The sequence below is a fragment of the Caretta caretta genome, chromosome 3 (genome assembly GCF_965140235.1).
Source record: "Caretta caretta isolate rCarCar2 chromosome 3, rCarCar1.hap1, whole genome shotgun sequence".
Classification (NCBI taxonomy): Eukaryota; Metazoa; Chordata; order Testudines; family Cheloniidae; genus Caretta; species Caretta caretta.
In genome coordinates this window covers 158,252,040-158,277,070 of record NC_134208.1, presented here as the reverse complement: position 1 = coordinate 158,277,070, position 25,031 = coordinate 158,252,040, and the positions used below count along the sequence as shown (strand labels likewise).

Here is a 25,031-nt window from a genome sequence, read left to right as displayed (position 1 = left end):
GAATTATTATTGCTAAGAATTAGTAGGTTTATCCTACTAATAAGAATTTAGTGTTTCAATACATCTTTGGAAGTACTCGTTAGGAGTGAGGAGACAGAAGGGACAAGTCCTGGAGTGCCATGGACAAGTCTGAGCTCCCTCCAGTATTTGCAGGAATAGAGGTGCAACTCAAATGTTTTGGCCTGAGAGACAGGTCATGATCCATAACCTATATAAAAAAAACACCATGTTTTTTCCCCCTCAGATTATTTGGGGCATGCCGTTCCCGAGGTGGTGTGTCCAAACCTGTTTGCCATGTCCAGTGAACGAAGTCATGAATTAAGTGAGACAGTAATCATGATGAGATTTTCACATGTGGCCTTGGAGTCCCATCGGGCTTGATATCAGCTGGGTTTCCAGCACCCTTTCCTCCGCTGGCAAAGTTGTTAATGACATCTCTGGAGTATAGCAAAGCTCTCTGACTGAAGTCTAGCAGCTCGTTCTTGCCTTTACTCCTACGTCCCGAGATGCGATAAGACTTGATTGATGGGGAAAACATTTGGTTCCCATCAATTTTTTTATTTCCTTGGCAGATTGATAGTATCTGACTTCCTCTGCTGCTGCTTCATCTGGGAAAACTTTTTATTTGTATTCAAAACAATCTGTCATATTGACCATCAGTGCTGTCCCATCCGTGGCATATACAAGGTCTGGTTTTCTTAGTTCACCTTTAGCAGTGTGCAGTTTTGTTTTCTGATATACAACCGACTCAAGCTTACATACTTCTTTTACCAAAAATCTTAAACAATTTATTATGCCTTCTTATGTGGACATTGTCCCAAAGTATGAGATAGAGATTCATATTTAGCAGAACAGGATCTGCATTTCATGATTGAATTATTTCCCCCCCACCCTGGATATTCCCTGTTGGGATATATGTTTGCCTTCAGTTTCAAAGCCATTAGGAACTGGCGTTCAGTGAAACCCTGGTGATATCTCATCCAATTATCGCTGATCGGATCACTGTGGAAATGTTCAATTCCACTACCTTGGCATGGTGGTTCCTTCCACTGGGAGAATTCTGCATCTGACCAGTTACAGGGATTGAGTACTTGAACCTGGGACCTGGCCTCTCCCACTCATTTAGCATTTCATGGATGCTCCGTGGCATTCTGTTATTGTCAAAAAACAGAACTGGATCTGTTATTGAAAGCACCACTTCTACCTTCCCACCTGCTGCCAGGCACAGTTTACTATATTCATCCTGAATACCACTAGTCAATGCAATGCTCCGAATTGTCTCATCTGTGGAGTGTGAAATTCTATGTAACTATCTTGCCTGAATAGATGATATGAGGCTAGCAAGTCTTGTCACTCCCAGTCTTCCATTTCTGGATTTGGCATAAATGAATCTACTGCAGGTAGATGAAGCCACCAAATGATGGCCCTCCTAATACTGTCACTGAGGGAAAACCATAGGGTTCTCTTACAGTTGGTGTGGTCTGCCAGATAGATCATTTGTGGTACGGTGAAGATTTTCAATATTTCCAATTTTTGCGAAGGCCTGAGAAGTGCCCTCTCGATCCTCTTGAGCCAGGTGCCAAGTTTATTGGATAATGCTGGTTTGGAGAACCCAAGCCATGGATCAACCTTTAGCTGCAAGGTATTTCTCAGACTTGCCTGGTCTTATCATGTTCAGCCCGCCTGTGTCAATCTTCCATGCATTGGTGGCAGGTGAACTCCCGCTTTGGGGAGGCTAGCCCGCCAGCCCACCCCTTCCACCCAAGGCCCTGCCCCCCATACGCCGGAGCCACGAAACCCCATCCCTCTAACAGGAGAGGCTCTGAGGGGCCCCCCGTGATTGGAGGAGCCCTGGCCCCCTCACCCCAGCTACACTGGGCTGAGCTGCTGGCCTCCCTGACCCACCGCCACGCCCTCCAAGCACCAGGCCAAGCTGCCAGCCCCCCCGAGTGCTGGGCCGGCCCCAGCACCAAGTTGGGCCGTTCCCCCCACCAGGCCGAGCTGCTGTTCCCCCCACCCCTGCCGAGTTACCCGACTCCCTGTCAGCGCCGGGCCGAGCCGCCAACCCCTCCCCCCCAAGGCACTCCCGTCCCCCACCAACAGCACTGGGCCAAGTTGCCGGCCCTCCAAGCAACAGACCCCCCTGCCCCTGAAGGCCCCAACACGGCCGAGCAACTGGACCCAGTGCCCAGCCAAGCCTCCTCACTTCCCTGCCTGCTGCTGGCTCTTCGCTGGCTTTCTGCATCCCTCCTCACTCTCCAGTCACCAAGGAGGAGGGACGTGGCGAGTGTCATTTGTTTGAATCCCTTAAGGATTTTGTTCTGTGGTATGTGGCAGAACACCTCTGTCGGAGATCACCAGGGATACGTGAGATTAAAAATACACAGATTTTAAAGGTTTCAGAGTAGCAGTCGTGTTAGTCTGTATTTGCAAAAAGAAAAGGAGTACTTGTGGCACCTCAGAGACTAACAAATTTATTTGAGCATAAGCTTTCATGAGCTACATGCATCTGATGAAGTGAGCTATAGCTCACGAAAGCTTATGCTCAAATAAATTGGTTAGTCTCTAAGGTGCCACAAGTACTCCTTTTCTTTTTACAGATTTTAAATAAGCACGTTTTCTTATTTTTGTTACTAATTTAAAACAAAGAATTTAAAGACCCAGTTTGCTTGTCACTGTTTATGAAGTCTGTTTACCCTATGCATTTCCCTCACTCAGACAGTGAAAAGTATTTCAGTCATTTATTTTATGTTGACTGTACTTTCGGGTTCTTAGCATTGCAAAATTGGGACTGAAAAAATTGCAGGAGAATATTTAAGAGAAAGTGTTTCAGTTGAGGCTTAATTGTTTTAAAATTTTTGTTTTTAGAAAAATCTATATTTGAGGCCAAGGTTTGGTGGACAGCATCCCTTGTATCAGAAAATAGCTATGAACAAGTTAAAGAGGAAGATAAATATGAACTATTTACTCCAATCTAGTGCCCTGCTATCCCTCTGATAACCAGTAGGTGGCAAATGGCTCACAATGATTCGACCATCTTCAAACTAGTGTTGTGTGACCTCAGAAGCTCTTGCACTTGTTTTAGGCATAATAGAGGCCTGGCCAAGTCTTAATCTCCCAGGTCTCGCATTCCTTCTCACAGTCCCTTAACAAATGTAGCAAAGGGTTTGAGGATCTCAGAATGTCTTGAATCTACTGAATGCATTTTCTTTCTTTTACTAAACAATTCGATTTTCAATCTTTTTTCATATATAACAATGTCCTTTTCACACTGCTTGGACCTGCAAGTCTTTTATTTATTATTTAATTTTCTTAAAAGTAAAAAAGAACAAGGGTTTGATTTATACCTATCAATCCAAGAGACTTTGGGAAAACAGGGAGAGAGTAAAAACTCTTGTGAGGTAAAGTTTCACTTCTTACCTCAAAAATAATACATCTGAGAAACTGTTTTCAATAGTGATATTTTAAAATTCTATTATTCTTACACTTTAAATCAATTGACAAAACTTCTGCTGAGATTCAACTTCCATTCAGAGTCCTAAAGCCTGTTCCATAATGCATGCACGCTTTCTGCTGAGAACAATGGGGTTTGATATTCAAGTAGTTGCTTTGGGACTTTTTTCCTTATTATTTTTAACAAAACCTTTAAAAGTCCTGAAAATACTCATTAGGAATGAGTGCTTGGCAAGACATCCAGACTGCACCAGAAATATCAGGTAAATCTTCTAGTTATTATTTGTATTACAGTAGTATCTACACACCCCAACTGAGACTGAGACCCCATTGTGCTAGATGCTGTACAAAGAGTAGGAGACACTACCCACCTCCAGGAGCTTACAATATAGACAGACAAGATAGACCAAAGGTGAGACAAGTATTGTTCCCATTTTACAGACAGAGAACTGAAGCACCAAGATATTAAGTGACTTGTCCAAAGTTACAAAAAAAAAAATTTCTGCAGCTGAGCCAGGAATTGAGCCGAGATTTCCTAAGGTTCAATCCACCTGCTCTCTCTTTGATTGAATGTGTTTTAATGAGAAATCAAAGAAGTCCTGAGCTGGGTGAAGTTAACATTTAAATACAAGTCTTATCCTTCTTTCCAGAGCATATCTTGAGTTTCAATGAGAGAAAATGAATGAAAAGTTTGACATTCTAAAGTCTCTGGTCTCCTTCAAATATGATTTTATGAGTCCAAAGATACCTTTTAAATGAGGTAACCTGTCCTTATACTGAAAGTAAGAGGCTTAGGACAAAAGGCTTCCATTTTAATTTCAGAAATAAAGAAAAGGCCACTTCTGATATCCCAAAGAACAGATTTATAGCAGAGAAAGTTTGCGATGTAATATTATGTGGAAGTTGATATCTAGCTTTTGTAAAAATCTTTGCACCATACCTACATTTTTCTGAAGTAGTGCATTTTTCCCAGTTCTTCACCAAGTACAGTGGAACCCCGATTATCCAATCTAACTGGGATCGGGACAAGATCGGATAACCAAAAAACTGGATAAACTGGAGAATGGGTGGCAGGGCTCAGCTTGTCAGACCCGTGCTGACATCGGGAGCCCCAGCTGCCCAGGGCTGCCAGCCTGAGCCCTGCTGCTGTCAGCCCTGGGCGACTGGTGGTTCGGTTAATACAGAGAGCTGGATAACAGAGGCTCGGATAAAACGGGGTTCTACTGTATTATTACTGATAATGAATACTAAAAATACTCTCATGCTATACTGTACAGCACCTTTTATCCAAAAGGCTCAAAGCACATTAAAAACTTCACATTAGAGAATTAAGCCTCTCACTCCTGTGAGATAGATACGATACACATGTTACAGGTGAGCTCACTAAGGCACAGACATATTAAGTGCCTTGCAAAGTCACTCAGTGAATCAACAGCACAGATTGCTGTTCATCTCCTTTCTGCCACAGGCCTGAAGTATAGTATCGCTGGCTATTTGAAAGTGTGGTGTTTAAATGGGACTGTATTAGTATTAGATGTAATGAGTCTTTTTCCTCGTACCTAGGGGGAAAATTTATACTTTACTATATAAGTCTCATGTTTTCTTATTCTTGTCAAGGGTTGGAGTGGTTTGGATAATATTAGCTTGTCAATCTAAGAACTCCGTTAAGATGGCTGGATGGTCTGTGAAGGTCTGTCGCCAGCATGTTAGAGTAAACAGGGGCAAGGGTGAGTTACAATTATTTGCATGCTATAACTACTGAGAGAGGGAAGAACACATTAGGATGGTTCAAGGAGGTATTAACTGTGTAAAGAGGTGACATTAACAGAATAAATTGTGAGTTCAGTACCAGAGCAGACTTCCTGACAGTGATCTCTATTAAATTGTGGCAAAGTGTCTCAAGGGAAGTGATGGAAATCCAACTGCTTGTGCTATTTAAAACTGGGCAGGAAATAATCCTGTAAATATTGTAGGGAGCAACAATGTATTGGCTTTGGAGATGGTCCAGGTGACCAGATAGGTGTTTCCCATCTTTAATTTCTATGAATCTGTCATAACTTTAGCACTGAAGAAACCTGCTGGTTTACACCTTTTATTGAGGGGTGGGGAGCATGCACGTAATTTAGACAGAAAACTATTAGATTTGGGGAGGAGCCAACCACCCCACCTTAACTTCTGTCAGCTATGAGCTACTGCGGTTGCCATAATTAGAAACATGAAGATTTGGATTGAAACTGTGAGTGCCTGAGAAAAAAATTAAGAACTTGCAGATACCCAAACCAGAAATACTCTTTTGAATATGAAGTGATTACTTGATATTTTCCTCTCAAAACACATACAACTGCCACTGATGTTCAAGAGGACTCCAGGTATGCATGCAGAGGGATATATCTCCAACAGAGCATCTCATTTTAGTATGCAGCACAGAACTCTAAGGAGAAGAGAAGGTTGCTACAAGATTATTTGAGTAACAAATGGAAGAACAAAGGTACAAACAGCACAAATTGAGTAAAGACATGGTGGCTGAGCACTGCTGAATGAATGTTGTTGGGTGTCCTCAGGATGGAAGAAAGAAAAAGACTAGAAGTTGTGTAGCAATTAAGAATATGAATGTAGACAGGCTATCTGGGCCTCCTTACTGTTCACAGAAATGTAGAGCTGGTAGGGACCTAAAGAAGTCAAGTCCAGCCCCCTGTGCTCTGGCAGGACCAAATAACCCTTGACCATCACTGACAGGTGTTTGTCCAACCTGTTTTTAAAAAACTCCATGATGGGATTCCACAATCTCTCTTGGAAGCCTATTCCACCTTAACTACCTTTATAGTTAGAAATTTTTTTCTAATACATAATCTAAATCTTTGCTGCACATTAACCCATTACTTCTTGTCCTATCTCCAGTGGACATGGAGAACAATTGAGCACAGTCCTTTTTATAATATTCCTTAACATATTTGAAGATGGTTGTTGTGTTCCCCCTCAGTCTTCTTTTCTCAAGACTAAACATGCCCTGTATTTTTTTTTTTCATTCCAGAATGTTCTCTGTTCCTACATAACTCCTTTTGTATTTCTGGAAAGGTTATCATACCTTTGTGTAGTTTAGCAAATAGGATGTCTAACTTTGGTTCTCAAAGCATTACAGTTTAAATACCATTGATGTTTTGTTTTCCTTAAAAAAAACACTTTCAGACCACACACAGTTTTCTTTGGGCCTTACCTGATTATTTGCATTCATGCCATCATCATACGTCTCAACAAGAGTGGTACTTCTTCAAAAACATTAACAGTCAAAAAAGCCAACAGAGAAGGACAGGAGGGAGGAGAGGAGAAATAATGGCTGGCTTGATAATTATATGCAAAAGTTTTATCCATCTAAATGGTCAAGTGAAACAATACACAACTATGGCTGACTTGTCTTCCTTCACAGCTCTCAAGTGTTGGTTTATGAAGGCTTTGGATAACATGCTAATCCCCTATTGGGTTTGGTTACTCTGACCATTTAACTAGATCACTATACCTTTTATTTAAAAATAAAAAAAAAGACAACATTTTACTTATAATGACCAAGCTTTTTCTTCTTCTGTTTTGATTTTAACTGTACAAATAGTTCTGATCAATCCTAAAACAACAGACTTCATCTGAATGGTTTTATTGTATTTCTGGTTTCTGTAATTCTGGCATAGAGTCTACTACACTCACATTTGTGTGAGAGAATTGGAAATGTGACAAAGTGTTTGAAAAGAACATCCACAAATTAGGCTGATTTGATTTTTTTAATCTCTACCTCTGTGAAAATGATGCCTTCAGAGAGTATGGGCCTGACTACATGGGTCTAAATTATGTACATTCATGAAACAAACTACATTGCTTGGAAAATGTCCAGAGTTCCAGAGCCTAACTTTTTTTTGTATGCATTGAATGGCCATATTCAAAAACCAAAGCTTTGTCCAAATATGGACAATTAATTACACTGATGTCAAAACATTGTCAACCTAACCAGGTTTCCTTAAAAAGACAATGTTTACCCATTTTTTGATGCCAAAAAAAAAAAAGTCCCATTATTCAGCTGCTACAAGATGAGACAAAATGGGGGGAAAACAGCTTAAGAAATAACAAAAAATTAGCATAAGATACTGAAATCCCCTCAAAGTGACTGATATGTAGAAATGTTTGGATACAAATTGTTTTCACACAAGTTAAACATTACAATGGGCCAAAAAGATTTTAAAATAAGTAATATCCAGTAAAATTTCTTTCCATTAATAGTTTAAACTCAGACTTGTATTTTTCCCTCAATGTTCTAGAAAGAGATAGGAACCATTATAAATGCAACATGACAGTTTGATGACGGCATTATTAGGGAGTTCACGTCAATGAAACTTCTTACTTGTTAACCCTAAGTGCTTGAGCTTTAGGAGTTGTTACTCTCTTGTAAAACTGCATATGAATTACACTGAGTTTGTTTTACTCTGCCACACATAAAATAGCCCACAGTAGTCAGTATTGAAAAAGAAATTATACGAATCTTCCCAGCCTCCTTAGCCGCTTTTTGGAAGAGTGAGCTAAGCACATGATTCCTTTCAACATTCTCCCAAAGCCACAAGTCACACCCAATGGCTATGATTCTTTGGTGCTTAAACAGTTGCAGTTGTGAGAACAACTTTCGCTCTTAAGGAGGAACAAGGTTTTCTAAACCCCGAACATAAAGAAACATCCAGTAAATAATCTAGCTCAAACCTAGACAGTTGTGAGATTTTACCAAGAGAGTCTGGGTTTCTTGATGCAACATGCTAATGAAAATGCATTAGAAGCCCTACCCCACAACTGCCTTGTGCCAAGGAGCTCTGTAGGTACTCACCACTGGATGATCTCAGTAATTTGGGCCTCCCAGTGTGCCACAGATTCCTTTTTATCTGCCAGGTCTCTCATTTCTTCTTCTAGCTGTCGGTTGTTCATACTTAGCCTCTCAAACATCGTGGTGAGCTGAAAGAGGATTTAAAAACCCCATTTAATCTATAAAGAACTATGACTTAACCCTCTTGCTGACCTACCTGATCAAGGAGTTTTGCCTCCCTGTGCCCTACCCCTGGGTGCCCACTTTAAAAATCTGTATCACCTATCAGAATAAACTGCATATGACAACAAAGGCTGAAACATTTTCTTCTCATGTCCAAACTTAGACACCATGAGAATTACAATTTTGTGACATTCCTGACTATCTTAGGGCTTGATCTTGCATAGTACAGGTGTGTAGTGTTGCATGTAGAAGCACAAAATTAAAAGTATTGAGCAAGACAGCGAGTGCAAGAGAGCCCGATCCTGTGTTACAGCTCTGCTATACTGCCACCAAGTTACTCCTGCTTGGTAGCGTACCAGGAGTGTACCACTGTGTCTCCTCAGACACTTCCATTCTCTGCTCACCCCAATCCCTTTTCTACCTTGCACATTTATAGATAGAGAGTGGGATTCATCTTGCAACTTACTACACGCTTTTCTACACAGAGCCTCCAGCTGTGCTGGCATAGCTATGCCAACAGAGCCTCCTAGAATAGCGTAAACCAGCAGGAGTTCTTCTGCCAACATAGCTACACATCACCTTTCTGAATGGCATTAGCTATGCTGACCCACCCCTTGTCTGTTATCATAGTTGTGTCTACACTGGGGATTTTGCCAGGATAGCTAATGCAGCTCAGATGTGTAATTTTTTCATATTCCAAGCTAACAGCTATGCTGGCAAAATTTTGTGGTATAGACCAAGCCTAAATACAGGAATATATCCAGTGGTTAACCTTCCTTGCAGCCACATAGGTTCTATTCACATGTTCACACCCTACAAGATCAAGGCCAGAACTGGTTTGTGTTAATATCAGGGATCAAGGACAAATTAGACTACATAATAATTCGTATAGGTCAAATTTGGACCAGAGACTATGCAGGCTTGAACATGAAGCCCTACTCTATCTACCATACAGTACATGTATTTCGTTAAATACTGAATTCTAACAGCAAATTGGAATGATGCAAAATGGAATGATGCAAAATTTAATCTGTTTTGCTCTTTTTTCCCCAAATTAAATTGTATATTTAACAGTAAAACGGGTCTCCTCTATGGCCAACATCTGTAATTATACTTAAATAGGAGTCCCCTGAGCACTTTTTCCAGGTCCTAATGATCTGTGATTATGAATGTTAATAGGTCTATCTAAAAAATTCACGTCATTTTGCAAGGCACAATGCAAATCTTTAACAGAATAAGGCAAAGTACAGAAACATCAAAGCCTCTAATCTTATAGTACTTGAAGCTACATCTATATAAATGTCTACATTGTTATGGAAATATTCTTAGTTTGTACAGTACGGTAATTTAAAAATGTCTTCCATTATTTTTTAAAATACACATAAAAGCAATTTAAAGATCAAATGAACTTCTTGCTTTAGGTAACCTTTGCCAACCAGCAATGAACTGGAACAACCCAGGGAAAAAATGAACATTAAAGAGATAACCTAGCTTAATTATTTTTTGCTCAATTCTTCTTTCATTGTAATTACATCCTCCACTCAACACATGGTAATGCTAACACAGCCGCCTTGTAATTTGTAGCTTTTTAAGATCTCAAAGTAACACTTCATCTTCCAAGGTAGAAATGACCAAGTACAATTTCATAGTAATCTACATGAAAGTACATGTAAAGTAATCACATTATTGATCAACTACATGGTTATTTGGGTCATGCAAGCAAATCATTATTGTTTTATTTTGGCTTAAAGAATTGTCAAGAGTTTCTGTGAAAAAGCCATAAAATCAACATAATTTAGTTCTTTTAAAAATACATTTAGAAGATCAGATAAGACTCGATTCTCTTCTCAAACCAAATGGGGGAGACTCTTCTGTGCAGGATCAGCTGAACTTCTGATATATCCTATATTGGAGATTACATGTTGGATTCAGTTACCTAAAATGGGTCTTATACATCTCTACTAAGATCCTGTATTGTTGTCTTCAAACTCTCTAGCTTCAGCCAAGCAACACTCACCTTATCAAGCTCATTTGAGAGCTTTTTGTTTTCCTCTGTTAGCAGAGTCTTCTCCCGTTCATACTTCTGTTTGAACTCTGTTTCAAACTCCTCTCTTTCACTTTGGCTAAGGTATAATATAAAATACAATAAAAAGTTTCATATACTGCAAACAATCTACTATATTGTTTGATTAAACAAATACTAATGTGTAAGTATGTAAAGGTTCTAAAAATTAATATGTACAGCAGCTGAAAGTAAAAATATTAAACATATTATTAAAAATATTAACCCCCCTAAAACGTGAACAACATCTTAGTCTTAGGACAGCGAGTCAGAGTGCTTAGTGTTATCGTTAGACAAAATTAAGATTCCATGCATAAGGACTGCAGAGCCTTAGGAAACTAACATTTCTCAGCCTACTTATAAGTACTTTATTCTTTGGGTAGATCTTCCAAATGCTCAGTAGTTATAATTTTGCAGAATAAAAGATAGGAATGTATTACAGTCTCAAGGCAACCCCACAAATTCAGACACTCACAGTTAAAGGTAAAACCTTCATATACACTACTTTGTTAAAATGGCATTTTAATTTCTATATATCTCTGCACTTCCTGGTCCCAGGCAGGATTAAAGGCAGAACTGCCAGAGATGAGACCTCACCCTAATAGATTGCCATGTGTGGAACAGTCATTGGACTGGCAGGATTAAACCAGTGATGAGAAAAGCTTCTGCTTACAATATTGCCAGGCTAATTTAGCAGACCTAAAAGGCCACTTATTGACGATTCACCCATCAGTATCAATAAGAAAAGAATGGATCAATTGACCAACAGGGACACAATCATGACTGAACTGGAGACATGAATATCAGCAGATTCTCAAGTCTGTTCAGATTGCTCATTCCGTGAAAAGCCTCAGGTTAGCTCCTGCTCCCAACCCTTGCCTTCTCAGGTGGGTTTTGTTCACCAGTGAGGGAACACGTAATAGAATGCTGAATTAATCAACATTATCCTAACTGAAGGAATCCCTGTGGATTTGCAGATGAATGATGATGCTGTGGCCCTCTCTCCCTGCTAAATGGAGCACAATTCTCTCAGTCCATGGGATCAGAAGAAGGGTAATACAATGCAGCAAAGCTACACTGCCCCCACTCCCCTTGCACACACACTACCACCTCCACCTCAAATCCACCCTTTTTGGATCCCCTACACTTGCAGAATTTCAGGAAGACCACTTTATAGCATTTTACTTTCACTAATGGTAAGTAACAAGGATGGACTTTACCAGTGGGCTAATTAGGCTGTGCCACACATACAGCAGGTGCAAGAATTCTAGTTCAATAAATATCTTTGTTCAAGTATTCAGATGCTTAGTAGGTACTCACTAAAAAGCCAGATAAAATAAACATCAAAAACTCTGTCCTGAAGTGTGTGAATTTAACTGCAAACAGGTCAGTGTTTCAGATTATGTGATGGGGAAATTATATCCTGGTTTTACTCTGTCTCTGAGAAAGAATTTGGCAAAGAGTTACAACAGTTCTGCAAGAACATCCTTAAAAGCTGAGAGGCTGTTGGTGGCTATGCTGAGCCCATTTAGGAGTATTCCTGGTTTGAATTTCCTATTCCTAATTTGAAATTCATTTAATGTTTCAACCAGACTTTGAAATATAGTACACCATATTAGGATAATCTGTGAAATCGTTTGTTGCTAGGCATCCTTTGAAACATAACACTTCATTCTACCAATGTACCATATTAATCATTTCTGTTTAAACTCCAATTCTGAAATCTACCACCAATCCTTTCCCAGACTAAGAGATTCCATGCATATGATGAACAGCCTGGGCAATAGCCAGAAAAAGATTAAAGCATTAGGGGAATGGATAATGAGTCTCACTGCCATGTATGAGGAGCAGAATCAAGACTAATGTCTCAAACAGTAGATTAAGCCTTAAAAAAAAAAAGTTTGGCAAACTCTTTGTTTAGTTTTGTGTGTTTATTGTTATGATTTGTTTTGGTTGCTATGAATTTTGCCTAATATTTGCTCTGTAAAGCCTTGATCATCACAGCCACTGTGTTGATGGGGTTTTAGGATTTCTGCCAATTCCTGTTTCTGGGGAGGGGAAGAAAAGGGACAGGATACACACTTGACATGTTTTTAGTATTTGTAACTGAAGTTCTTAATTGCAATGGTGATAGTTTAGGCTGCGAGTCTGTCACAAAAGTCACGGATTCCGTGATTTTCCGGGATCCCTATGACTTCTGCAGCAGCCAGTGCGGCTGGTCCAGGGACCCCGCCCCCCAATAGCAGCAGGAGTTTGGGGCTCAGGGCTGTGGGTTGACCGCGAGAGTGGGTGAGGGCTCTGGGCAGCACTTACCTTGAGGGGCTCCCCTGGAAGTGGTGACATGTCCCTCCTTCAGTTCCTAGCTCCATGTGCTGCACCGCCCACAGCCAAGCCCCCGCAGCTCCTATTGGCAGCAGTTCCTGACCATTGGGAGCTGCGGAGCCGGCGCTTGGGGCGGGGGAAGCACGTGGAGCTAGGGAAGGGACATGTTGCTGCTTCCATGTAGTCACAAGGAGCTGGGTAGGGAGCCTGCCAGCCCAGCCAACACCCCCCACCTGCACCAGCAGGGACCCAGGCCACTCCTCCTCCTCCCCCCCCCACGCACCCGTGGCACTCCCCGGGAACACCCCCCCACACCCCACCCCCCAATTTAGTCAGGGGTATATATTACAAGTCATGGACAGGTCATGGGCCAGGAATTTTTGTTTACTGCCCGTGATCTATCCATTACTTTTATTAAAAATATGTGTGACTAAAATGTAGCCTTAGTGATAGTCCCTATACCAGTAAATCAGACTGATCAGGAATGAGGCAGGGGAAGCAAAGGGAGGAGATAAGGAAATTTAATGGGGGAAAATGCAGCCTCAGAAATAAGAGGTAAATGGAAAGATCCACCTACTGCCCTCAAGTATCTCCTTGACAAGCCTTGAATCACACTGTCAGAAAAGTGATGAAATCCACTGGCATACACCCTGGGCAGGGAAGAAGATCAAAATCTCTCTCTCCCATCAACTTTTTATTCTCCTCTAAACCTTAGCCATCTATCGGCTCACAAGCTATAGAAAGCATACACATACACTAGATTGTCTTTTATTCTCAAAATAATTGTGAATGAGCCACAATAAACCAACGTAAAATCCATCTTTTAAGACATCGTGTAACCCTTAACCTTACTACTGTGACTGTGGGGGAGGGCACAAATTATTTTATCTTGCTATTTTGAAACAACAAAAAAGGGCCCTGAAGTCAAACTCAAACCTCCAACATTTGACAGACCTGTGTCACACCCTGTACAAAATTGACTTATAAACCTCTATGCTCTGTAAACCATCCATTAATTCACAGGTTCAGAAGAAACTTCTCCTAAAGACAGTCTATTCCATATCGTCCAATGCAGGTTTCTTGTAGTTTCCTCTAAAATATTTGGTACTGACAACTGTCAGACCCAGACAGGGCCGGCTCCAGCGTTTATGCCGCCCCAAGTGGCGAAAAAAAACAACCGCCGCCAAACGGGGCTGATGGTGCAAAAAATTGCTGCCGAATTGCCGCCGAGCGCAAAACACACTGTGACGGAGCAGACGCCGAATTGCTGCCCCAGAGCCCAACGTCCTGCCGCCCCTTTACATTTGCTGCCCCAGGAACCTGCTTGGTTCGCTGGTGCCTGGAGTAGGCCCTGGACACAGAATACTGGAGTAGATGGATTATGGGTCTTATCTTGTATTCCTGTGTTCCAATGGTATAAGGCATTTCTTTCATGACCTGGTATATCACAAGTTATCACACCTTAGCATATTGTCCTCAGTATGGAAAAAGTAGCATTTTTCTTTCCCTCTGAGACCTATGCACTTGGACTACTGGTACTAAGAAAACCTTATCTTTAGCAGTGGAGGGATATGAAAAATAGTACCAATAATTGTTTTTAAAAACTATGACTTTTCGAAAGCAGTTTTTCTGAAAACACCTAACATATTCAGAATACTATTGTATAAAGCTCTTATTAGCTCTGGTGTTGAACAACCTACATAACTTGCTCTTTTCTTTGCCACTTGTAAGTAATGCAGATGATAAAACCTTTCAATCACCTCTCAGCTTTTTGTTGTTTTTTTTAAAAACACACACACACGGGATCACATACAAATACTGACAGTTTTTCATTTTTATGCAAGACCTGTTCTTTAATTTCCATTTTGGTGTATGCTATGTTTTTAGAAATGTCTTTGTTCCAATAATCGAGATAGGGTCAGCATAAAACTTCCCAGTATTTCCTCATCCTTTTCAATATTGCTACCTAATGCCCTTTTACTATTGGCAGAGGCTCAGAAAACTTTTTATGTCTGGTTATGAAAACAAAAAACATTGCAGGTAAAGAGAAAAATGCAATAAAGTTTTATAAACTAAAACAATGTGCTCTAGAGACGACTACCAAATACTTAAAGCGGAGCAACACTTTAATTCTTCAGTTTGTAATATTTATGCTTCACTCATAAATCAGTGAGCTACTTCAGATCCAAGTCAGGTCATCTTTTTTCATTTACTAAGGCCCCAGTCATGCATTAGTATCTGCTAGGGTAGATTTGTGTCTCTTTGTATCTCAGCGGAGTCCCAAAGACCGCAATGGGACTCTACACATGCCTGTTCTAAAAGAGCCTGGTGCAAGGTCAGGCCCTTATAAAGAAAGTTTTCTATTCTTGAGGGCTGATCCTGTAAGATGCTGAACTCTTCCTGTACTATGTGTCTTTGACTCCCACTGAAGGGTCAAGGCCCTTAATTTTGGATACTTGATACTTTTTTGTTCATGATTTTCACATTATACATATATTATACATACTGTCCCATTCATGCTAGACTCAATTCACGTTCACTTTTTCTTTACAGAGCTCTAAAAGATCCTGTTGGAACTAGATTTATAAACAGCAAACATGAAACAGAGTAACTTTATGAAACTTTTCAGCTATTATATTAGAATTGGAAATTTGATCACCTTTTGACTTTTGTAGCTGCATGACTTTGGGCTGTAACCCGATAAGTTCTCATAAACCACGTAGAGTCGGGACTGGTCAATATTTGGATGAGAAAGCTCCAAGAAAAACTTGGACAGGTTGTGGTGTTGTCAATTCATTATATGACACTCTTCTCATTGAGTCAGTACTGAACTAACATGCCAGCATGGTGTTAAAGGGTCACTATAGTATTCAGGTAACATCCATAACTCTATTTCGAATCACTAAAGATGTGGTAGCCTTTTTTTGCATTTGTAGGGTTTCTGACCCCAGTATTTTGTCAAAACTTTAACTGTGATAGTGATAACATGCTACTATGGAAACTACCTCTACCATTTCAGCTGGATTTTATTCTTCACTTCCTCTCCTAAAACAAAGGTATAATGTATTGACACACAATGGGCTGCTGTCCCAAAGATGGCTGTATTCCAGTAGTAGTTGAAGTGATTCCTTTGCACATTTCCCTCTTCTTGCATAAAACAATGCATTAAGGAAGAATTTTCCCCCCACATGTGTCGCCCCCCCTCCAGTTAACAGATTTTTTAAAAAGCCATTTTTCATTTCATCCCACCTTCTACTATCAGCAGCAGATCAATAAAGGTAGGGGAAATATCCAGTTTTTATTAGAACAGGAGGATATCCATAGGGACAACAGAGCTATTTCCTGTGGATCCCAGCTGTCTATACTTTCCTGAAATTAGCAGTCATCTCTGCTATCCTAAAAATCATTTGACCCCCTCCCTTCCACCCCATCTATTTAGACATCAGAATATGTTAAAGCTGGAAACAAGAGCTACCATTGATCAGGACAACAGAAATCTCCAATGTAGTCTGTTCTTTAATTTTGCTGTGAGAGGGGAAAAGGAAGGTTACTTAACTTTTAGTAACAAGTTCTCTGAGATGTGTGGTCCTATGGGTATTCACCATGGGTGCGTGCACATACGCTCTATGCATCTGAGACTGGAAGATTCTTCACTAGCAGTGTATGTTGGTCCACACTTGTGCCCTGCGCCTCCTTGTGCTCCGAACCCAGGGCATAAGGGGTGGGGCTGACTGACCACCTCTTCAGTTCCTATTCTACCACAAATCAACTAGGAAGTATCAAAATGGGAAGGAAGGCAGGCAGTTTAATACACATTGGGACCACACATCTCAAAGAACTTCAGTTACTATAAGGGAAATAGCCTTCCTTTCTTCTTAGAGCACTGGTCACTATGTGTATTTCACAGTGGGTGGCTCACAAACAGTACTCACTGAGGAGGAGGGTGCGAGGATCCATGCTGCACCACAGACTGTAGGAATGCTGTGCCGAAGGACGTATCTGCTAAAGAAGCTTGAACCAGTGTGTAATGTCTGGTAAACGTATGCAGTGAGCTCCATGTCACTGCTCTACAGATTTCTCTGAGAAGTATTCACTGGAGAGAAGCTATGAAAGTAGTATGTGCTCTTATTTGAATGGGTGCTCATATCCCGAGGAGGAGAGGTTTCCATTTGTTCATAAAACAGCAGCATGCAGCCCAAAATCCATTTCCAGAGTCTTTAATCTACTCAGCAATAAAGATGAATATTTTAAAGGGATTTTTAAAGGGTTTCATCCTTTACTGATAGAAAGGGCTCTATGTACGCCCAGAGAATGGAGCTTTCTGTCCTCCTTGGTGACATGAGGTTTTGGGTAGAATACTGGTAGATGTATGGTGGAATTCAGAGGGAACCTTTGGGATGATCTTGGGGTGCAACTTCAGGGACTTTAGCCTCATGAAACCACAAAGGGAGAAAGTCTGCCATAAGTGATGCAAGCTCACCTACTTTCCTGGTGGAGATGATTGCCACTGGGAAGGCCACTTTCTCGGGTATATGGAGAAGGGAGCAAGAGGCCAAAGGCTCGAAAGTGGATTCATAAGAGCTGACAGCACTTGGTTAAGGTCCCAATTAGGAGTAGATACTAATACTGGAGGAAAAATTCTGAGAAGACCTCTCAAAAAACCTGGTTGTAGTGTAGGTGATTACCAAGAAGCTGTCTATCAGAGGACAGAATGCGTTAATCACTGCCACATGTACACAAAATAAACTAGTGGATGGGCTGGTGGATAAACTCGATTACTTCAGCAACAGGAGATATGCCAAGATGGTAGTGATTGCAGATTACAGCAAAAGTACATGGCGATGTTGGCACCAGATGGAGAACCTCTTCCATTTGGCAGCATATCATTTTTTTCTAGAAGCCTTTCTGGTGTTAGTGAGAATGGATTGTATTTCTGAGCACAAGCTCTCTAAGCTCACTGCCCATCCAAATACCAGGCTTTGAGGTGGACAGATGTTGGGTTGAGATGGCTGGTTTTACCTTTGTCTTGAGTCAGAGGGTTCAGCAATGGCTGTAAGCTGATATATGGGTGTGTGGACATCTGGAGGTTGCTAGTGAACCAAAACTCTCGGCCACCAAGCTGCCACTAGGCTCATTGTTGATTTGTCCTGTTTGATCTTGTTAAGGACCCAAGGTAAGAGGGAAATAGTTGGGAAAGCATACATCAGTGGTTTTGACCATTGTACCAGGAATGCATTCCCTCTAGTATTGTGCACTTGAGCAGTACAGGAGCAGTAGGTTGGACGCTTCTTGTTTACCCGTGATGCAAAGAAGTCCCATTACAGGGACCCCCACTTCTGGAAGAAGTTCTGTAGCATCAAGCTGTGAAGCTCCCACTCATGGTCCCTGTAGAAGTGTCTGCTGAGGCTGTCGGTTAAGGTGTTCATTACTCCAGGAAGGTGCACCTCTCAAAGGGTGATCTGGGGTTGGATGCACCAATTCCATAGTCTGACTACCTCTGCACAAAGAGGGGTGGACCTCACTGTCCTCTACTTATTTATGTAGAACCCTGTGGTCATGTTGTCCAACATGACCAGAACATATTGGGAATGTGCTAAAAAACAGAAACCTTCTGCAAGCCTCATACCTTCCTTGAAGTTTCAGTAGATTGATGTGTAGCTGGGATTCTTTTTGGGCTCAAAAATTTGGTGCCACTTGGTTGCTCTGTGATGATTGAGATTGGTTTGTCTAAGGTATCTCTGTTCAGAGCACAAACCATGCATAATCACACCTGAAGGCAATAAAGATGGAGCCTTATGTAGGGTGTTATGTATAACAGGTGGCTATGTGAGCTAAAAGGATCCGATTGGAACAAGCTGTCAGGCAGAGTTGGGCAGTGAGGTTCCTCATTGCGAGGAACCTGTTCAGAGTTAAATAGCCTTTGGCTGAAGTTGAGTCCAAAGTCACTGCAATAAATTCTGCATGGGTGTCCATTTGCTCTTCTTTTTGGGAAAAAGGAAATATCTCTAATAGAAACCCTTCCCCTTGTGTTGAGGGGGCATGGGATCTATGGCTCCTAGCTGAAGAAGGCAATCTATCTCCTGTCTGACAAACCTCTCATGAAAGAGGTCCCTGAAGAGGGCTGGGGAGAGGGATTTCATGTAGGGATGGAAAGGAATTCTACTGTGTAGCGGTGGAGATGATCTCTGGGACCCATGTGTCTAGTGTAACGTGTTGATACATTGGAAAGAAGTGGAAGTGGGTATCTGGCGATGTGGAGACTGGCTGGAGCTCTTGAAGCTCCTGTCAAAATGACTTCTTGATGGGGTTGCGGGTGAAAAGTGGCAAGTATGTTGTCTGCTGCGGTGTAACTTCTGGTGTTTCCTGCTGGTTTGTAAGTCTGTTGATTAACAAGGAGCTGGGGGAGGGATGCTGACTGTAAGGAGACAGTTTAGAGTACTTCCTCCAATGTGCTGGGGTATAATTCCACAGGGAGAGGAGGGTCATCTGGGAACCTTTGAGTGTAATGACTCATCCATTTTTTGCTGAACAGAATGTTACTCCCAAAGGGGAGGTCCTCCATCATAGCTTGGACTTCCTTAGAAAACCTTGAGGGGTGAAGCCAAAAGCCCATCTCATGATGGCTACTGAAGTCACCATGGTACAGTGTCACATTAAGTAACACTTGCAGGGACAACTGCTATGATCTTTCCCCTATTGAGGACAGCCTGAAATTGGCAACAGTCTTTGAGTGTTCTCGGCTCTCAGAACTGATGGTACTGGCCCATGCTCCCTGGCAACTCCAGACACACTCACACCAAGGTGCAGAGTCTCACCTGATTTAGAAGCTGTAGGGGAGGCAGTTCTCTTCTTAGAGGGACTAGGTGAGGATTTCTCCCACTTCTTATTAGCGTGTTTTTTCTTACACTCTTCTTGTCTGTGCCTGCTAGAGCCTTTAAGTCTGGACTTGGACGATATGGGACTAAGGTAAACCCAGTCCAGATGGCTAGTAATAGGTGGATCCTGTTGATGTACAGCAGGGTCAGAAGACCCAGAGTTGGGCTGTGGCCTCATGGAGAGCTCCATCAGATGCATCCTAAATCAGAATTTGCAAGAGCAGGTTCTGGAAGTTCTGCAACAGCAAGTTAAGGAAGTATGGGCTGGATGAATGCACTACAAGGTGGGTAGAAAGCTGGCTAGATTGTCGGGCTCAACGGGTAGTGATCAATGGCTCCATATCTAGTTGGCAGCCGGTATCAAGTGGAGTACCCCAAGGGTCGGTCCTGGGGCCGGTTTTGTTCAATATCTTCATAAATGATCTGGAGGATGGTGTGGATTGCACTCTCAGCAAATTTGCGGATGATACTAAACTGGGAGGAGTGGTAGATACGCTGGAGGGGGGGATAGGATACAGAAAGACCTAGACAAATTGGAGGATTGGGCCAAAAGAAATCTGATGAGGTTCAATAAGGATAAGTGCAGGGTCCTGCACTTAGGACGGAAGAACCCAATGCACAGCTACAGACTAGGGACCGAATGGCTAGGCAGCAGTTCTGCGGAAAAGGACCTAGGGGTGACAGTGGACGAGAAGCTGGATATGAGTCAGCAGTGTGCCCTTGTTGCCAAGAAGGCCAATGGCATTTTGGGATGTATAAGTAGGGGCATAGCGAGCAGATCGAGGGACGTGATCGTTCCCCTCTATTCAACATTGGTGAGGCCTCATCTGGAGTACTGTGTCCAGTTTTGGGCCCCACACTTCAAGAAGGATGTGGATAAATTGGAGAGAGTCCAGCGAAGGGCAACAAAAATGATTAGGGGTCTGGAACACATGAGTTATGAGGAGAGGCTGAGGGAGCTGGGATTGTTTAGCCTGCAGAAGAGAAGAATGAGGGGGGATTTGATAGCTGCTTTCAACTACCTGAAAGGGGGTTCCAAAGAGGATGGCTCTAGACTGTTCTCAATGGTAGCAGATGACAGAACGAGGAGTAATGGTCTCAAGCTGCAGTGGGGGAGGTTTAGATTGGATATTAGGAAAAACTTTTTCACTAAGAGGGTGGTGAAACACTGGAATGCGTTACCTAGGGAGGTGGTAGAATCTCCTTCCTTAGAGGTTTTTAAGGTCAGGCTTGACAAAGCCCTGGCTGGGATGATTTAACTGGGAATTGGTCCTGCTTCGAGCAGGGGGTTGGACTAGATGACCTTCTGGGGTCCCTTCCAACCCTGATATTCTATGATTCTATGATTCTATAAGAGCGTCATGTACGAGGTGGAAATGAACAATAAGTCTTGCACTTGGATGGAATGTGAGCCTCTCCGATGCAGTACAAGCAAGAGGCATGGGGATTACCAACTGGGAAGATCCTGGGGCAGGCCATGCAGGATTTAGGGCATAACAGGTGACCTGAATGGTGGGAATAATGGTGGCAGAACTCCTAATCCCAAAACACTATCTATTGTGACACAGTCGGGCCAGATGGCTATAGGAGAGTAATAGAAGGCAGATACACTAGACCCAGACTAAGTAGGTCCCTTTTCCCTGTGTAAGGTAACAGGGAAGGTTCCAGAACAATCAGGAACCTTCTGGAGACAATTAAGACAGGCTGAATAGAACACCTGCAGCCAATCAAGAAGCTGCTAGAATCAATTAAGGCAGGCTAATCAGGGCACCTGGGTTTTAAAAAGGAGCTCATTTCAGTTTGTGGTGTGCATGTGAGGAGCTGGGAGCAAGAGGTGCTTGGAGCTGAGAGTGAGAACGCGGACTGTTGGAGGACTGAGGTGTACAAGCATTATCAGACACCAGGAGGAAGGTCCTACGGTGAGGATAAAGAAGGTGTCGGGAGGAGGCCATGGAGAAGTAGCCCAGGGAGTTGTAGCTGTCGCACAGCTGTTCCAGGAGGCACTCTAGACAGCTGCATTCCACAGGGCCCTGGGCTGGAACCCGGAGTAGAGGGTGGGCCTGGGTTCCCCCCAAATCCTCCCAACTCCTGGTCAGACACAGGAGGAGTCGACCTGGACTGTGGGTTCAGAATAATGGCCAAGCTGAGGGCTGCCTTGAAGCTCCAAGGTTAGCAAATTTGCCAATAAGCGCAAGACCCACCAAGGTAGAGCAGGAACTTTGTCACACTGTATACGCAAAGTAAAAACTATTTACAAGAAAACCTGAGCAGAAGACAGGAATTCTAGCAAAGCTGCGGATACTGTTGGAGTTTTGTCTTGGACCATGAGCAGTAGATAGGAACTGGAGAGATGGTTGGTCTGGGCCACCCTTATACTTCTGGTTTGGAGCCCGAGGAGGTGCAGGCATGGACCAAGGGCACTGCTAGTGAAGAATCTTCCAGTCTCATGTATGCACACTCACAGTAAATACCTATAGGGACCAGCACTTGAAGAAGAACACAGCATTAAAGTTGCTGTTCCCTGCCTCTTGCCTTCTCTTTCATTCTTCTGCTCAGCTCCCACTCTGTAGTCATGGAAGTACAAGATCCCATACACCTACCTTTCCCCTCTGCATGAACTACACCTTTGAAGTCCTTCTATCTCACTTCCTGCTGTGAGAAAGATTAAGGAAACTGATGGGCCACTGTCTGTAAAGCACTTTGAAACCTTCATCAATGATGGTGCTACATACACTCAAGCTATTATTACTACGGCTATATTATCCAGTTAGATGGACTTGCCTTTACTGATGAATACCATTCAGTGAACCAGGGCCAGCCTCAGTGAAAACTGTGCCCTGGGCGAACTTGTATTTTGGCGCCCTCCCTCCTCCTCCCACCATCACCCCTGGCTCCTGTGGGCTCCCGCTCCTCCGCCATCACCTACCTACACTTCATATGGAATGTCCACAGGAAAGTCCATTCAACGTAGATGGGTGTCTCCCATGGTCCACTGTGAGTTAAGTATCCCTTGATGAGCCACTTACTTTGACTAGTCCCTTCAAGATGTGCTGGCTAACCACCTTGTGGATGTTACCCCAGGAGCCAACATTTGAAATACAGGTATAGAGACAGTACTCATAACTTCAAATACAAAAATGATATATGCATACCAATAGCATAAACATATTCAGCAAATCATAACCTTTTCATAGACATCTTACATGCCACATTTTGTGCAAGATTTGTTGCAAATATATAATAGTGGTTGCAACAATGATCTACATGGTCATGTTTTAATCAGATAACGTCACAATGAGTAACTGCTACAACTAGCAAATTCCTATTCCTAGGCCTCTGTCCGCAGAAGTAAGGGTGGCATGGTAAATGGTGTAATGCCACACTTACTTCTGTGCTGTTGGGGTGGCTTGTGGTGTCTGGCACTTGGCCTGCGGCTCAAGGCAGGCTTCGCGCTGTCACATGGGGCTGCATCTTGCCAGAGCCCACGGCCCTCCTGCAGCCCTAACCACTCCTGGCTCACCACAAGCATTTTGACAGGAAGTACCAAGCAGTAATAACAATAATAATAATACAAGTGTGTGTGTGTGTGTGCGCGCGCGTGATAGAGAGAGCCTGTGTGTGAGCTTGGGGGATTGTGTAACAGAATGTGTGTTGGGCAGTGTGAGACACTGTGTGTGTGACAATCTGAGATGGAAGACTGAGAGGCAGAGCGTATGCGGGTCTGAGAGCCAGTCTGTGTATGAGAGAGACAATGTGTGTGTGACAATCTGTGTTGGGGGATTGTGAGACAGAGTATATGTGGGTGTGAGAGCCTGTGGGTGTGTGTTTTAGGGAAGTCTGAGAGACAGTGAGCACACTGTCACTTTAAGTCCCCCCTCTGCCCCCGACTCATGTGGAAATTTTGCTCCTCCTGGCCCCAGCCCAGCCGGCCCCCACCAGAGATCGAGTGGCACAGGGTCGCAGGCAGGGAGGGACCTGGCTCCGCTCCAGGCAGCGAGCGGTGTGCTGTGCCGCCAGTGATTGCCCCAGCTGCGCCACTCTGGGCTCCCCGGGGCAGAATTGGAGCCCTCAGCCAACTGGCTGAGGCATGAGTGAGGGAAGCGGGAGGGGTCAGGGAGAAGCCTGCTGGCCCAGAGCAGGGGAGGGGCCAGAGAAGAGAGGAGTCCAGCCACAGCCAGCCAGGGGAAGCCCAAGTCCCTTGTGGTGCCCCCTGGATACAGTGCCCTGGGCGTGGGCCCCGTTTGCCTGGCCCTAAGGCTGACCCTGCAGTGAACATTCATGGAAAAATGGAAGCTTCCTCAAGTGACAATAAAAGCAGGTCTTTGACAAATCACCCTTTCAGTACACGACTAGGCTTGTGTATACAGTGGCATGGTGACAGATGTTAGCACTGAATAAAACCAGTGCAGATCAGCCTCTGGCCACCTTAAACTATTGTTCCCGGGCCAGCAGAAAGTGTAAGCACTAGCTGATCTCCAGTGAAAAGCTGAAAACATCAAACAGAGAAAAATGCTAAAAATTATTTAAGCTACAATGGGGCAAATTCTTCCCTGATTTACAACCCTGCAACTCCAGTTACTTGAATGGGGGTGGGGGTGGAAAGCCAGTGCACAATTTGACACAAGGAAGAGTAACTGTTCCACCTCATCACATATATTTTTGAAGATGGCTAGTATAGGGTGTGACACCCTGGCACCCCCTTATCCACCATTGTCATATAATTAGGATATGTTTTGCACAAAGTATGCCTTGTGAGGTATCATTCTAAAAGTCTTGATCTGCAAGACATTAATATCTTGTTGGATTGTATGTGCTATTAGGTATGTGAAGTTATGAAGTTTGGCTAAGTATGTGTTACTGAAACATGTTGTGAGGTTGAAAACACCCAGAAGCCGCCTTTCAGGTACAAAGGTAAAAAGGTCAAACAATGTTAACGGCTTATTGTGGAAATGCTCACAAACATAAGGATTACCTCAGGAACTGTGTACAACAGAAACCTCTCAGAGTTAGCACTAGACAATGGGAACTGTTTGACCCAGGTCACAGCAAAAGAGCTTTCCAGCAAGTGGGAAGAGGATTTAAAAGGGGGAAATGATATCATGATGGTACCTCACTCTCCCTACAACAACACACCTGGAAACACCTGACGCACAAAGACTGAACTAGGGGAAGTGATGGTCCCAGGCTAAAGGGATTTCTAGCTTATGCATGAAAACCTGGGAAACCCAAGCTGCAAACCAAAGGCAGCTTGTCCCTTAAGAATCTGCCAGCCTGTTTATCACTCAGGGTGAGAATTTGCTAATTC

At 42.9% G+C, this 25,031-nt stretch overlaps 1 protein-coding gene across 7 annotated transcripts in view; it reads right to left on the bottom strand.

The window, feature by feature from the left end:
- The window catches only part of CDC42BPA (CDC42 binding protein kinase alpha), a 327,653-nt gene that overhangs the window by 70,595 nt on the left and 232,027 nt on the right, over positions 1-25,031 (bottom strand). For all 7 annotated transcript variants that reach the window (XM_048843358.2, XM_048843360.2, XM_048843359.2 and 4 more), the window contains exons 16-17: positions 10,485-10,590; positions 8,309-8,433 (exon numbers count right to left, since the gene is read on the bottom strand). In XM_048843358.2, coding sequence (XP_048699315.1) covers positions 8,309-8,433; positions 10,485-10,590 — 231 coding nt within the window. The remainder of the gene's footprint in view (positions 1-8,308; positions 8,434-10,484; positions 10,591-25,031) is intronic.